The 12948-nt window shown below is 33.8% G+C and overlaps 1 protein-coding gene across 6 annotated transcripts in view; it reads left to right on the top strand.

Annotated features, from left to right (window-relative positions):
* Dzip3 (DAZ interacting zinc finger protein 3) overlaps nt 1-12948 on the top strand; it is a 96946-nt gene that overhangs the window by 6983 nt on the left and 77015 nt on the right. For 5 of the 6 annotated variants that reach the window (XM_040270401.2, XM_040270400.2, XM_040270397.2 and 2 more), the window contains exons 2-4: nt 4478-4576; nt 5536-5608; nt 7065-7220. In XM_040270401.2, coding sequence (XP_040126335.2) covers nt 4545-4576; nt 5536-5608; nt 7065-7220 — 261 coding nt within the window. In that variant the 5' untranslated portion in view covers nt 4478-4544. Of the gene's footprint in view, nt 1-222; nt 419-4477; nt 4577-5535; nt 5609-7064; nt 7221-12948 lie in introns of those variants that run through there. The other variant, XM_040270399.2, reaches the window with a different exon arrangement.

Raw genomic sequence — 12948 nt, 5'->3', positions numbered from 1 at the left:
TTGCGTCTCTCTCCCTCTCCCTCCCTCTCCCTCCCTCTCTGTCTCTCTCTTCCCCTCTCCCTCTCTCTCCCTCACTCTTCCTCTCTCTCCCTCTCTTCCTGTTTCCCTCTCTCCCTCTCTCTCTTTCTCTCTCTCCCTCTCTCCCCTTCTCTCCCACTCTCTCTCACCCTTTTCCTGTGAGTGTGAGAGTGTGTGTGTGTGTGTGTGTGTGTGTGTGTGTGTGTACACACATGCTTGCGTGCGCGCGCACTGCCGCGCGAACTCATTCTGTGTGTGCGCTGGCACACCAGCTCACTTTCTGTGGGCGCGCTGGCGCGTGCGTGCGCATGCACGCGCACATGCACCCACGCGCACACACACCCGTGCACACATATATGCACTGGTTTGGGAATCAAGCTCAGGGCCACACCAGCACTAGGTATGTGCTTTTTCACTGAATTACCTATCCAGTCCATAACACCTTGGTTTTCAGGTGGACAGTTTCACGTCGAAATGTTTTTTTTAATTTTGTTTTTGTTTTGCGGGACGGGTTGGAGGGTCAGAAAAATCCTAACCTGTGTATTATGGATACATTCTAAATATTCAAAACAAATACATGTGCTTATATGTTATACACATGTATATATTATGTAGGTTTGCCTATTTAACTCCAGAAATAAATTACTGAATAGATGTAAATAGAATTAAAAACCTGCTTCTGACAATATGCTAATTTGCCTTAGGCTTGTTTTCTTTATTGGGAGGAATGTGTATATATTTCAAGACTTCTCTGTGGTAAATTGCTATCCAGTGCTAACAATGATCTTTGTGAAGTAGAACACAGATGGACAGTGGGTTTGGAGGGACAGAAAATACGTGATTAAAATTTCTGTTAAATTCTGCAGAACTTCTGGAATATATTTAATTCAGTGTTGATGTAGTAAATCTATCTTTCTAAAATAGGTATCAAATTTTTATCAAGCTGACTATTTGAGGTTGTTTAATGTAGCATTGTTTCTAATAGCAAATCTTTAAAAAAAGATCCCAGACACAGCTAAGTTTTATCAGTAATGATCTGGTAAAAATGACATACAATGGTGTATGATGCAGATCAAAGACTATAGATAGTAATATGTACTAATATGAAAATTCAAGGTGCTGAATACTAATTTACAATTTACATTGTGTGTATATATTTGAAAATAATTTTTGTTCCATTTCTTTTTTAAATTTTTTTTAGTTCTTGATGGACTTTTATTTTATTCATTCATTTATATGCTGTGCTGAGAATTGAACCCAATGCCTCACACATGTGAGGCAAATGCTCTGCCACTGAGCCATAACCCTAGCCCTTTTGTCCCATTTCTTAAATCTCATGATTATTGTTTCCTCTCATAATAGCTTTTGCCCATCACTATAGAGAATTAAAGGAAAAGTAAACTAATTTTGTTGTAAACCTAAACAATTAAGTGATGAAGATGGTGATGATATGAACACTTTTTAATAGTGCTTAAATGTGTTTACAATCCTATGAAGTAGGACCCATCATTATCCCCATTTTTCAGATAAAAGGAAGCACAGAGAATATTAATTTCATATAAAGTTGGATAGCTAGTATGTTTTAGAGCAGGCCTCTTTACCTCTGTAGAGTGATTCCAAAATTTTTGTGCTCATTATTAGTAATATACAGTCTTTCAAATTTTGACATTAATGGAAATCTAAATGAAATACTTTGTCATTTCACTGTCTTGTGGACAAATGTTTTGTTTGTGTTTTTGTATGCTAGACAATAATCAGTATGACCTTATTTTTTCTTTTCCAGAACAATTTGTTTTGTATCCACATAATTAATCATCCTAACTCATTCGTTTATCTTTAATTCTCAACCCAGGGCAATTTTGTGCCCCCAAGGGATTTTTGGCAATATCTGGAGATATCTTTGGTTGCCCCAATAGGCTGAGTGGTGTGGAGAGGCTACTAAACATCTTAAAATGCATAGACAGCTTTACATATTAAAGAATTATCCAGTCCAGAATGTCAGTTGTGTTAAGATTTAGTTTGTATAAGAGAAGTTCTTAATAACTAAAATATGCAACTAAAAAATACCAAAGATATTAATTACTTTATTTTTAATCTAGTAGCATTGACAAAAGTGTGAACTCTGTTTTTTGCATCGTTACTCTCTTTTTCCTCCTGGCATTGTGTAATGTATAAGTGCCAGAGTTGACAAGGGTTGATAATTCATGGAACATCAATCTATCCATTGAAATGTGAATTTATTTGCAAATTAGAACCTTTAACTTGGTTAGATAACTTAGTCAAGATAAATATATGAATGGATTTTTACAAAAAAATGGGTCCACAGATCTCTTAGGGAGGTGACAATAGAGCTACAAAATAAATGTTTAAGTGATTAATAAAATAAACGAGCTGTTCCTGCTTTGATGTGAATAGGCACAGCTTTAAAAATCGAAACTGAAACAATTTTTTTTAGTTTATTGATTTTATTTTTAAAAAATACACTATAGTGGAATGTATTACAATTCTTATTATACATATAGAGTACAGTTTTTCATATCTTTATATATAGAGTATGTTCATGCCAATTCATGCCTTTATACATGTACTTTTTTTGCATTACAATTCTTATTACACATATATACCACAAGTTTTCATATCTCTATATAAAGTATGTTGACACCCAATTCGAGTCTTCATACATGTACTTTGGATAATGATCTTCATCACATTCTACCATCCTTGCTAATCCCCTGCCCCCTCCTTTTCCCTCCCACCCCTCTTCCCTATCTAAAATTCATCTAATCTTCCCATGCTCCCCCTCCCTATCCCACTATGAGTCAGCTTCCTTATATCAGAGAAAATATTCAGCATTTATTTTATTGGGATTGGCTAACTTCACTTAGCATTATCTACTCCAACGCCATCCATGGAGAATTGCTCTTTTCTCTCAAAACTTTTTGTATTAACTGTTGGAATTAATCAAATACAGAATAATAGTAGTATCATAGTTAGGAATGTTTTACAGATGATCCTCACATGATTTCTTTTAGCCCACACACCAGTGCTGAGCTGCCCTTTCCTTACTAAGCTCTCCAGTAAGAATATACTCAGACCTCCAGGCTTAGAAGAGTTCAAATTTTGCAGTTACTTGTTGTCTCTTTGGGTTAAATTAGTTTGGAGGCTTTAAAGCAGGATCAACATCATATAAAACAGTGTTTCCATAGTATACTATTTGAATTCTTAATTGGTGATTTATAGTTGATTTTCTGGAATATATTTTCTTGATTTGGGAATTACTATGTTACATTGCCTTTTAGTAATGTGCCTGTAAAAAGCTGAACCAATCTGATTTGTAGGTATATATTAAATATGCTGTTAGATAAACTGGTTCCCTTGTTACTGAAATAAAGTTGTTATAGAAGGAATAAATGAGAAACTTTACCCAGTCTTATGCTGCAAAGCAGTGTAGATCTGTTATGTTTATGATGTTGTTGCCACTTTCCTTTCTTTTCCTCATCATTTCTTCCTTTGCCCAAGAACATTTATCAGTAGTTATACATATGCTTGCTTTAACACTTTCTGGACTTAAAAAGGGGGATCAGACAAGGAAGCCAGCCTAGCAGAAGATACTTGAGTCTAGAGGCTTGAACACTTAATATAGAAGATCAAATGGCACTAACTTGGAATAAATAGCTGTATAAATAAATGAATGCTAATGACGCTCTATCTTTTTGTTTTCATTTGTATTATTTCGATTTTTTTTCCTTCAGGAAACATCCACAAAATCCATTGGTATTCTAACCAAAGATGTATAAGATCTCTTTACATCCCACTTTCTATTTATAGAGTTATCCAATCATATAATTTTGGATAAAGCAGCTACATGTCATTTTTAAACTAAAAGGAAGTAAAATAATTAATACTATTAAGGTTATATAAAGCAGAAACTCATACCTCTATGGGAAATAAATTATTACAAACCCTTTAGGAAGCCATTTGGAAATATGCACTGAAGTCTTAAAATGCATTTTGACCTAGAAATTCTTCTAAGAAATTATCAAAAGGAAAAAAATCATAAATATAGAAAAGTGTTGTAAACAATGGAGTTTATCACAGAGAATATGAGAACTTTATTTGTCCAACTATTAGAAAATCATCAAGGAAACACCAACCAATCGTTGTGTAGCTATCAAAAATGTTGGCTAGGAGGCTAAAATAACATGAAAGATGTTTTTTGTATATTATTCAGTGGCTAAAAAAAAGTGGGGTAAAATATTTTCATTCAATATGATTATAAATTGATAATATACTTATGCCTAGAAAAATAAGTACATTAAAGTATAGGCAGACATTGTGTTAGGAAGGGGAAACTATTTTCCTTTTATAGCAGTTTCAAAAAGTTTTAATGACTGTATAGTTCTTACAGGAGGGATAAAGAAAATAACTTTACTAATTAAAAATATTACTTTCCTTATAGCTTTAAGTAGCAGTAGTAAAAGTCAGTTTTCAAGCATTGGAAGACTTATAAAGGAACATTGTGCAACATGGAATCTCTACCAGAAGAATTTTTTGTGAGGTAAGGAATAGGCTGACAAAAACAAACTCATTTGTTAAGATTCCAAAGGCATGACATTAGTCTTTTCTATGTAACCTTGGCAGTCTATTGTGAATTAGATATCTTATGCTACAAGACAGTTTTTGATTAGTGGCCGAATGAGGAGTGGGTGAAGTATAATTTTAGAGAAGTTTTCTACCAGGGCTATTGAAAAATGTGCTACAACTTGGTGTACTTGGGACATTCTCAACAAAATAATTTTAACATACACTATATATACTTGCTATGTTGGGCTGGGGATGTGGCTCAAGCGGTAGCGTGCTTGCCTGGCATGCATGCCTGCCTGGCATGCATGCCGCCCAGGTTCAGTCCTCAGCACCACATACAAAGATGTTGTGTCTGCTGAAAACTAAAAAAATAAATATTAAAAAAATTCTCTCTCTCTCTCTTAAAGAAAAAAAATGTGCTACAACTTGCTGTACTTGGGACATTCCCAACAAAATAATTTTAACACACTATATATACTTGCTATGTTGAGACATTGTTTTTAATGCTTTTACAAATGCTAATTTATATAAACCTCATAAAACTTATTATGAAGTACATACTGTTATTTTTCACTTTAAGAAAGTAATTTAAGCATAACACAGGAGACCCTGTGGTAATCTGTTCCCTCCAAACAGTGCAAATTCAACGCCTGTATGTCTTCCATAATATTAGAGATGTATAATATTAGAGATGCTGTGGCTGGGTTTAAGAAGGAACAATAATTATTGACTAGGAATTGAGTCAGGTTCTACAATATCAACTTGCTATTTTTTCTACCATCCATCATCCAGTAAGGTCTACCTTAACTTCTTTGATACTTACCAGGATTATCTAAAACTTTACACAGAACTCAGTTGTTAGATTGATTGCTACTATAATTCGTGATCTTTGTAAGGAGATGCTCTGAAAACACCTCTCTTACTCATTTTCAGTAAGGATTCTACTGTGGAAGAACAGACTGAAGAGGAAACTGAGAATAAGATAGAAAAATCAACCAGTCAACTGGTAAGAGAAAATTTAATTTTCATTTAATTTTAATTAATTAATAATGATTAATTATGAGAATGTAATGCTAAATTTAGTCAATAATCTTAAAAGCTTTTGAATGAGTCCACTTTTCTAAATGAGTAAGATGATCATAATTAAATATTTCTTGCATGATTGATACTATATATCAAAGTTATCATTCTAAGTACCAATTCTCACTGTGAGTTAAAATTGATAGAAAATTAAATTCACTCTCCCAGAAACATCTCAACAGTTAGTTTTAAGAAATTTCTCATTTGTGGCCAGGCTTGATGGCTTATACCTTAAACCTAATATGATGACGGCAAAGGGATTACAAGTTTGAGGTTAGCCTGGGCCACTTAGTGAGATACTGACTCAGAAATATGAAAAGGCCTGGGGATATACGCTCAGTGGCAAAGCATTTAGTATTCTATGTGTGAGGCTCTGGTTTTGATCCCCAGTTCTTGGGGGTAAGAAAGAAAGAAATCACTCATATCTTTTTCGTGTGTGTGTTTGTGTGTGTGTGTGTGTGTGTGTGTGTGTGTGTGTGTGTGTGTATGTGTATGTGTATTGCTGGTGATCAACACATGTTATGTAACTGCTCTACCACTGAGCACATCCCTGGCCACCTCATTTGTCTTTTCAAAGGAAAATTCAAGAAAAATGAAACTACAAACACATATGTGAATGCAATCACATATAAAAATTTTATTTATTAAAATGTTTTGCTGAGTTGTTTATGAAATTACTTTTCTTTCTTATTTTTATTATCTTTCCTGTTAAAAATTCTAGGCCTAAATGAGAAGTTCTGCATTATGCATTGATGTAATTTTTTTATTGTCAATGACAAATACTTTATAGTTGATTAAAACATTTATGTGAATACTATATATCATATTTATTGAAAGTTTTTTTTTTGTTTTGAATTTTTTTGGTACCAGGGACTGAATGCAGAGGCACTTAACTACTCAGCCACATCCCCAGCCCTTTTTATTTTTCATATTTTATTTAGAGATAGAGTCTTGCTGAGTTGCATAGGGCCTCACTAAGTTGCTGCAACTGGCCTTGTACTTGCAAACCTCCTGTCTTATCCTCCTAAGTGCTGGGATTACAGGTTTGTACCACTGTACCCAGCAAGAAAAAAGTAAAGAATAATCTATATAACATTGTAATTTAAAAAAAAAAAAAAACTTTTGATACTGGGGAATAAACTCAGGGGTACTTTACCACTGATTCTTCCCCAGCCTTTATAATTTTTGAGACAGGATTTCACTAAGTTGCTTAGAGAACAGAGAGACTATCTTATTCTTACTTGCATTCTATGTGTCTGTCACAATGATATACATATATTAGGAATTTGACTCTATTTTTAATACTTTTGCTGGTTTTAATCACTAGAGTAAACAAGAGTATGTAGAATTGTATAAATTTTTAATGGATAAATGTCTTGTAGGACAAACAGAAAAAAGACATACCTACTGACCTTGTTCCAGTTAACCTGCTATTAGAAGTTAAGAAGTTATTAAATGCAATTAATACTCTACCAAAAGGTGTGATTCCTCACATTAAGAAGTTCTTACAAGAAGATTTTTCTTTCCAGACCATGCAGGTAACATTATAATTTGTCTTTGAGGCAGAAGTAATAGCTCTATGTAAATGATTTTTTTTTAACTCATGCATTGTAACTCAGGTCTTGGAATCTTCATTTTACTACTACTTCTTTTTTAAAAAGAGCTTTATAGTAGTTGGGTTATTCCAACAAACTCATAGATGCATGAAAATCAGTTGCAATTTATGACCCCTATCATTTTTTGTGTGCATATCCTTTTATAGTTACCTTATTTCTTCTAGGACTTCTCTCTGTTTTTGGTGTATGCATAAATGTCAAGGGTGTGACCTAAGTTCCCTCTGATTGTTCCTCCTCTGATTCTTGTTGGTTTGGGACTTTTGTCTCCTTACTTCTTTAAGTTGGAGTAATGTTAGGGAATGCTTAGTTCTGTAGCAGTCTCTAATCTCTGAACTTTTAGTGTCCCTATAGATTCCCAGCACCTCACAGAATGGGGCAACATACATCATAATAACAACTGTTGCAAACAATAAACAATACACAGTGTTAAAGCAAATTGTCACTAATAAAGAGGAATGGTATTTTAGCACTTGTCAATGGTAAGAACAATAACCGTGAACTAGATCTGGCTTGAAAGAAAAGAGCAGGTGTCAACTGTATCATCCACAACAGTAATGACTGTATTTAGCATTAATGCTGGGGGTATGAGTTATAGAGACCAATAAGTTCTGAAATGTGGTAAAAGTAGAGTTATTTACGGGAAAAGGAAACATGTTAAGTAGTTAAGAAACACTTTACAATTTCAGAAAGTGAACAGAGAATGCAGAAGAGATGTATCAAGTAATCTTTATAATGAAAGAATAGAAAAAATACAAGCAGCATGTATCAAGAAAGAAGGAATGAAACAATAGAATTTGGCTATTAGCAGGAAAAGAGAAAGAAAGACAAGAGAAATAAACAAATGAAAATAATACAAAACCAAACTAAAATATACAGTCTAAAAAGTCTGAATACTCTGAAGATAATGCTAGGAAAAAGTAATTACAATATTTTTAAAAAATGCTGAAAATCAGGGGGGAAAAAATAAGTATATGTATATGATTCTGAACCAATCAACACAGCCAGAATTCACATGCATGCACACTTTCTGTCTCATATACACATATGGAAAGAATAAAAAATAAAATAACTTTTAAAAATTCCAAAATCTTAGTGAAGAATGAAGGAACTTTCTCCACTGAGGTAATCAAAATAATTGACCAGAGTAGGTGGGCACTGCTTATGTCCAATAGACTTTCTTTCCATTTCTTCTTTAGTAATATACTAAGAGCAAAGGGTAAAAGTTGTTAATTCCTTCCTGTTTTTGTGTTGCTCTCTGAACTTCCAATTGAAGTGGTCTAAGATGGAAGCTGTTTGATGTAAGACTCAGCTTCCCTTCTTATCAGTATGAGGTGGGTTGGGTTAGGATGTACTGCTTGGCATTTTGTTCATTTGCCAGGAGAGTGGACTGAGGTCTAATCAGGCTTTGTTGGGTAGAGCCCTCTTTGGAGTGACTAGATTGACACCTAGAGCTAGACTGTAGCTGATCTCTTTGGAGGTTGGTTTTAAGGAGCCTCTCACAAAATCCAGTCTGCTGCCCAGGATCACAGCCTTCCTGAGTTTAATCCCTGAGTGTATTCACCCCTACCTGTGGAGACTCCCAGCCTGCTTCATATACATAAGATAAACACAAAGGAGAGGTGAGTTGGGGTCCCTTTCACCCTTCTGACTCTAATGCCCCTGGGTATAGTCTACTCCGTGTCTGTTTCTCATGTTTCATGAGGCCCAGCATAGGTCCCTCAAAAATGGGTACTGCCTGGATGTTGTCACTGTTTTTTTGGTTTTTGTTTCTTTTGCCTCCTGATCTCTTAAATTCCAGAATTGCCATTCTGGCAGCGCACTTGTCCCAAGATGGCTCCTACTCAGCTCTCCACAGCCAGTTGACATATACAGCATGATTTTTAAGCACCAGCATGCAATGCAGCCTCTGAATCTGTTAAGATTAGACAGCATTTTTTATCTCACATTTCTTTCAACTAAGTCTGTGTTTGTTCCCTCTTCCTCTGTCTGAGGTGAATCTACACTGGTGGCCTCCAGGTTGGTTCCATGTAGCCTTCAGAAGCTATACATCCACTGTTTTAGCTCCATGCCATGGCACAACTTGGGATGTAGCTTTCCTTTACTCCGCCATCTTCCTAGCCTCCTTCATTGTGACACTCTGGGACAAGAGAATGTTTTTAGTTTTCTAATGTTTTACTAAATATTTTTTCAAAACTGTAAAACAGAAATGATATGCAAAACTTTTGGATTTTATGAGTGAAATACATATTCTAAAGAATATATAGATTTCCATCTTGCAAATAGTTTCTCTAAAAAATAATTTGTGCTAGCTTCCAATATAGTAATGGAACTATTTCTTAAATTAATAGTGTTTTCCAAAGTTAAGAAAAATGATGTACTCTTTAATCTGTGTCAGTTAAATGGCAGTGGGGGCAGTACACCTTAGGTATCTTAAAAATACCACATTTGTACCTTCTATATGTAAAAAAATACATGATTGTTTTCATGAAATAAATTAATGCTGTTACAATTAAAAATTTAAACTCTGAAACTTTTCCTACGATTTTATATGTAGTTATAACCTTAACTGAGATCAGTTACTATGATTGAATCTGTCTTGACTCCTTTTTTTCCTCTTGTACTTTGAAAAATATCAAGAAACAACTAGACTCAGAAATCAGTAAACCTTATGTATGCATAGTCAATTAGAAAGTAAGAATAGAAGAAAAGTTTTTGTTTACAATAGCAAAAAAAAATTAAATACTCAAGAAAACAACTAAGAAATACATAAGATAAACTAGGATAGTTTTCAAAGTTCATCCTAAGTCACTCACATGATAATGTCAAAACCATATATAAGTACTAAAGAATCAAAATCTCTTGGGGTAGGTCTGGGAATCTGCAGTTTAGCAAGCATTTACCCTGATTTTATTCACAGCTAAGTTTAGAAATCAATGCTTTCTACTAAAACAATAAATAAATATCTCTAAAACCCTATGAAGAGTATAAAAAAAAAAGGAGACCTGAGTGGAAAATATGCATGTAGCTCTCTATACATGGTATAATAAAGTTCTCAATTTTTCCTAAATTAAATATCAACTAATTCCAATTTGAAAAGATTTTTGTTATTGTTGTTACTAAAAGATAATTCTGAAGTTCAAATGAGAAATAAGAGGAAAAACAACCAAGAAAATTTTCTAAGAGAACTGTAGAGGAGAAGGGCTCAGAAATTTGCTGACTTACATATTAAGACTTACTAAAAGACTAATAACTAAAAGGTTGTGTTACTTGTTCTTGACATTACACATGAATAAGACTAGAAAATAGAACCCAAATTGCAGATGAAATAGAGATATATACACAAGGAACTTTTATGAATGATAAAGTGATAAAAATTGAGCATGGTGGGAGGGGGCACATATCTCTAATCAATGCTTGGGAGGCTGAGGCAATTGGATTGCAAGTATGAGGCCAGCCTCTGCAATTAGTGAGACCTTGTCTCAAAATTAAAAATAAAAGCGTTCTGGATGTAGCTCAGTGGTAAAGCATTCCTGAGCTCAATCCCCAATACTGTAAAAAATATATATATAAATAAATAAAAATAAAAACTGAATAGTAAAGGGACAATGATCAATTTCAATGGGAGATTTTAATACTGTCCTTTTTAAAAACTGCTGACACAAAGTGTGTTGTCATATAGCAAACTTCATCCCATTAGGGGACACAAGCACAATACACTACTTCCAACAGTGGTAGAATATACATTTTTTAAAAAGTGCATATAGAACATTTACAAAAATTGGCTAAGTCACAAGGCGAGTCTCTTTAGATTTTAAAGGATTAACTAACTCATAAAAAGCATATAGAACATCAGCAATTAGTCTAGAAATAATAATAAAAATATAAAACTAGGAAATCTCATGTTCTTAAGATAGATGCTTGTGATCTAGGGTATATATAGGTCAAGGAAGAAATTGCAATGGAAGTTAACATTTTTGAACTGAATAACAACTATATATTAAAACTTACGTTATTAGCTAAAGCAGTGCTATGAGGAAAATTTATAGCTTACAATTCATGAGTTAGAAAAAGAATCAAGGTTGAATATCAATCATTTATGCGTGAACTTTAAGACATTAAGAGAAGAACAGAAAGTTAAAAATAAAAAGAAGTAATAAGGATAGTTAAATGAAATAAAACATAAAATAGAATCAATAAAACTAACTAGTGCCTAATAATATTTGAAAAAAGAAAGAAAACAAGAATAATCCAAGTAATCACAAATAAACATAAATATCAATACAAATTCCATAATCATTGAAAAGATGACAGTGAATTCTGCTACTTGCAGTAGTTGCCTGAGTTGTTTCAAAACAACTTCCTGTGAAGAACTAGAAAACAGGAAAAATCTGCATATTTTCTAGTCCAGAATTATCACCTGAATTACAGATTTATTCACCATTTATTCAACATTATTTCTTGAATTTGATTAGGCATATAAAACATAACACTGAAATTATCATCTCTATCAAATAGGCTAGGTAATTTTAGATCAATTTTCCCATTGAGAATGACTAAAAATGCTGAACAAAATATGAAAATCAGGGGTAGGATTGTGGCTTAGTGGTAGAGTGCATGCATGAGACACTGGGTTCGATCCCCACAGCACATAAAAATAGAAACAAATAAAATAAATGTATTGTGTCCATCTACAACTAAAAACAATACTTAAAAATATGAAAATCACTGAAAGCAATGGAAAGCCATAATAGCACTGAAAATCTCTGAAGCCAACATGCAGGAGAGGTGGAAGTCCCTTCTCTTTGATAAGCCATGCACTCTGATTTTCCCCTAGTCTTTGCTTATTTGCTTTTCTGTTAGATTTAAGTAATTCACCCAAGGATTGGAATAATTCTAAACTTACTTCTGTTTCATGAGAAAGGGTCTGTTGTCAGTGCCTCGCACATATTTTTGAAACACTATCTTTTCAGTATGCTCTGGTCAGTTGTGTTTTAATATCTACATCTATGCCTCGAGGCCTGTTTAAAACTGCTGAATGCTTGTACATCTGGCATTTCGGAAGTTCTTATTAATCCCCCCACCCAAAAGCACTCAACCAATGTATTAAAAGTTATGAAATAAATTAGAAGTTATTATATAAATACTCCTTTTCCATTTCCCCTTTAGTCAAGTAAATCTTAGGCTTTTATTTTTCAAGAGTCCAGAGTGTCGCTGTTATATGAACCCCAGTTGCCCATTGTGCTTTATTAAAAGCTTGCTTTTTCTTCTCATCATTTTCCCCTTTCTAACCATTATTCTCTACCTCCCAAATAAACTACTTGCATTCAGGTCTTTTAATTATAGTCTGCTTTTATTAGAACCAAAACAAAAGAATAAGGTGTTTACTAGAGTCCCTGCCGTGCACTCTAATTTTTCTCTAACTCTGCCATCTCCTGAGAGCTCTGCCTGGCATTTTAGCCACAAGTGAATTTGGCAGTTGCTTTAGAAAAGTGATTTTAAGTCTATCTCATGACTTTGGGTCTTCCACCTCTCCTGCATGTTGGCTTCAGAGATTTTCAATACCTTTATGGCATTCCATTGCTTTCAGTGATTTTCATATTTTATTTAGCATTTTTAGTCATTCTCATCAGGAGGATTGATCTGAAATTAC

Source organism: Ictidomys tridecemlineatus, chromosome 3 (genome assembly GCF_052094955.1).
Source record: "Ictidomys tridecemlineatus isolate mIctTri1 chromosome 3, mIctTri1.hap1, whole genome shotgun sequence".
Lineage (NCBI taxonomy): Eukaryota > Metazoa > Chordata > Mammalia > Rodentia > Sciuridae > Ictidomys > Ictidomys tridecemlineatus.
The sequence above is the reverse complement of the archived record's forward strand: the minus strand, read 5'-3'. Positions and strand labels throughout refer to the sequence as shown.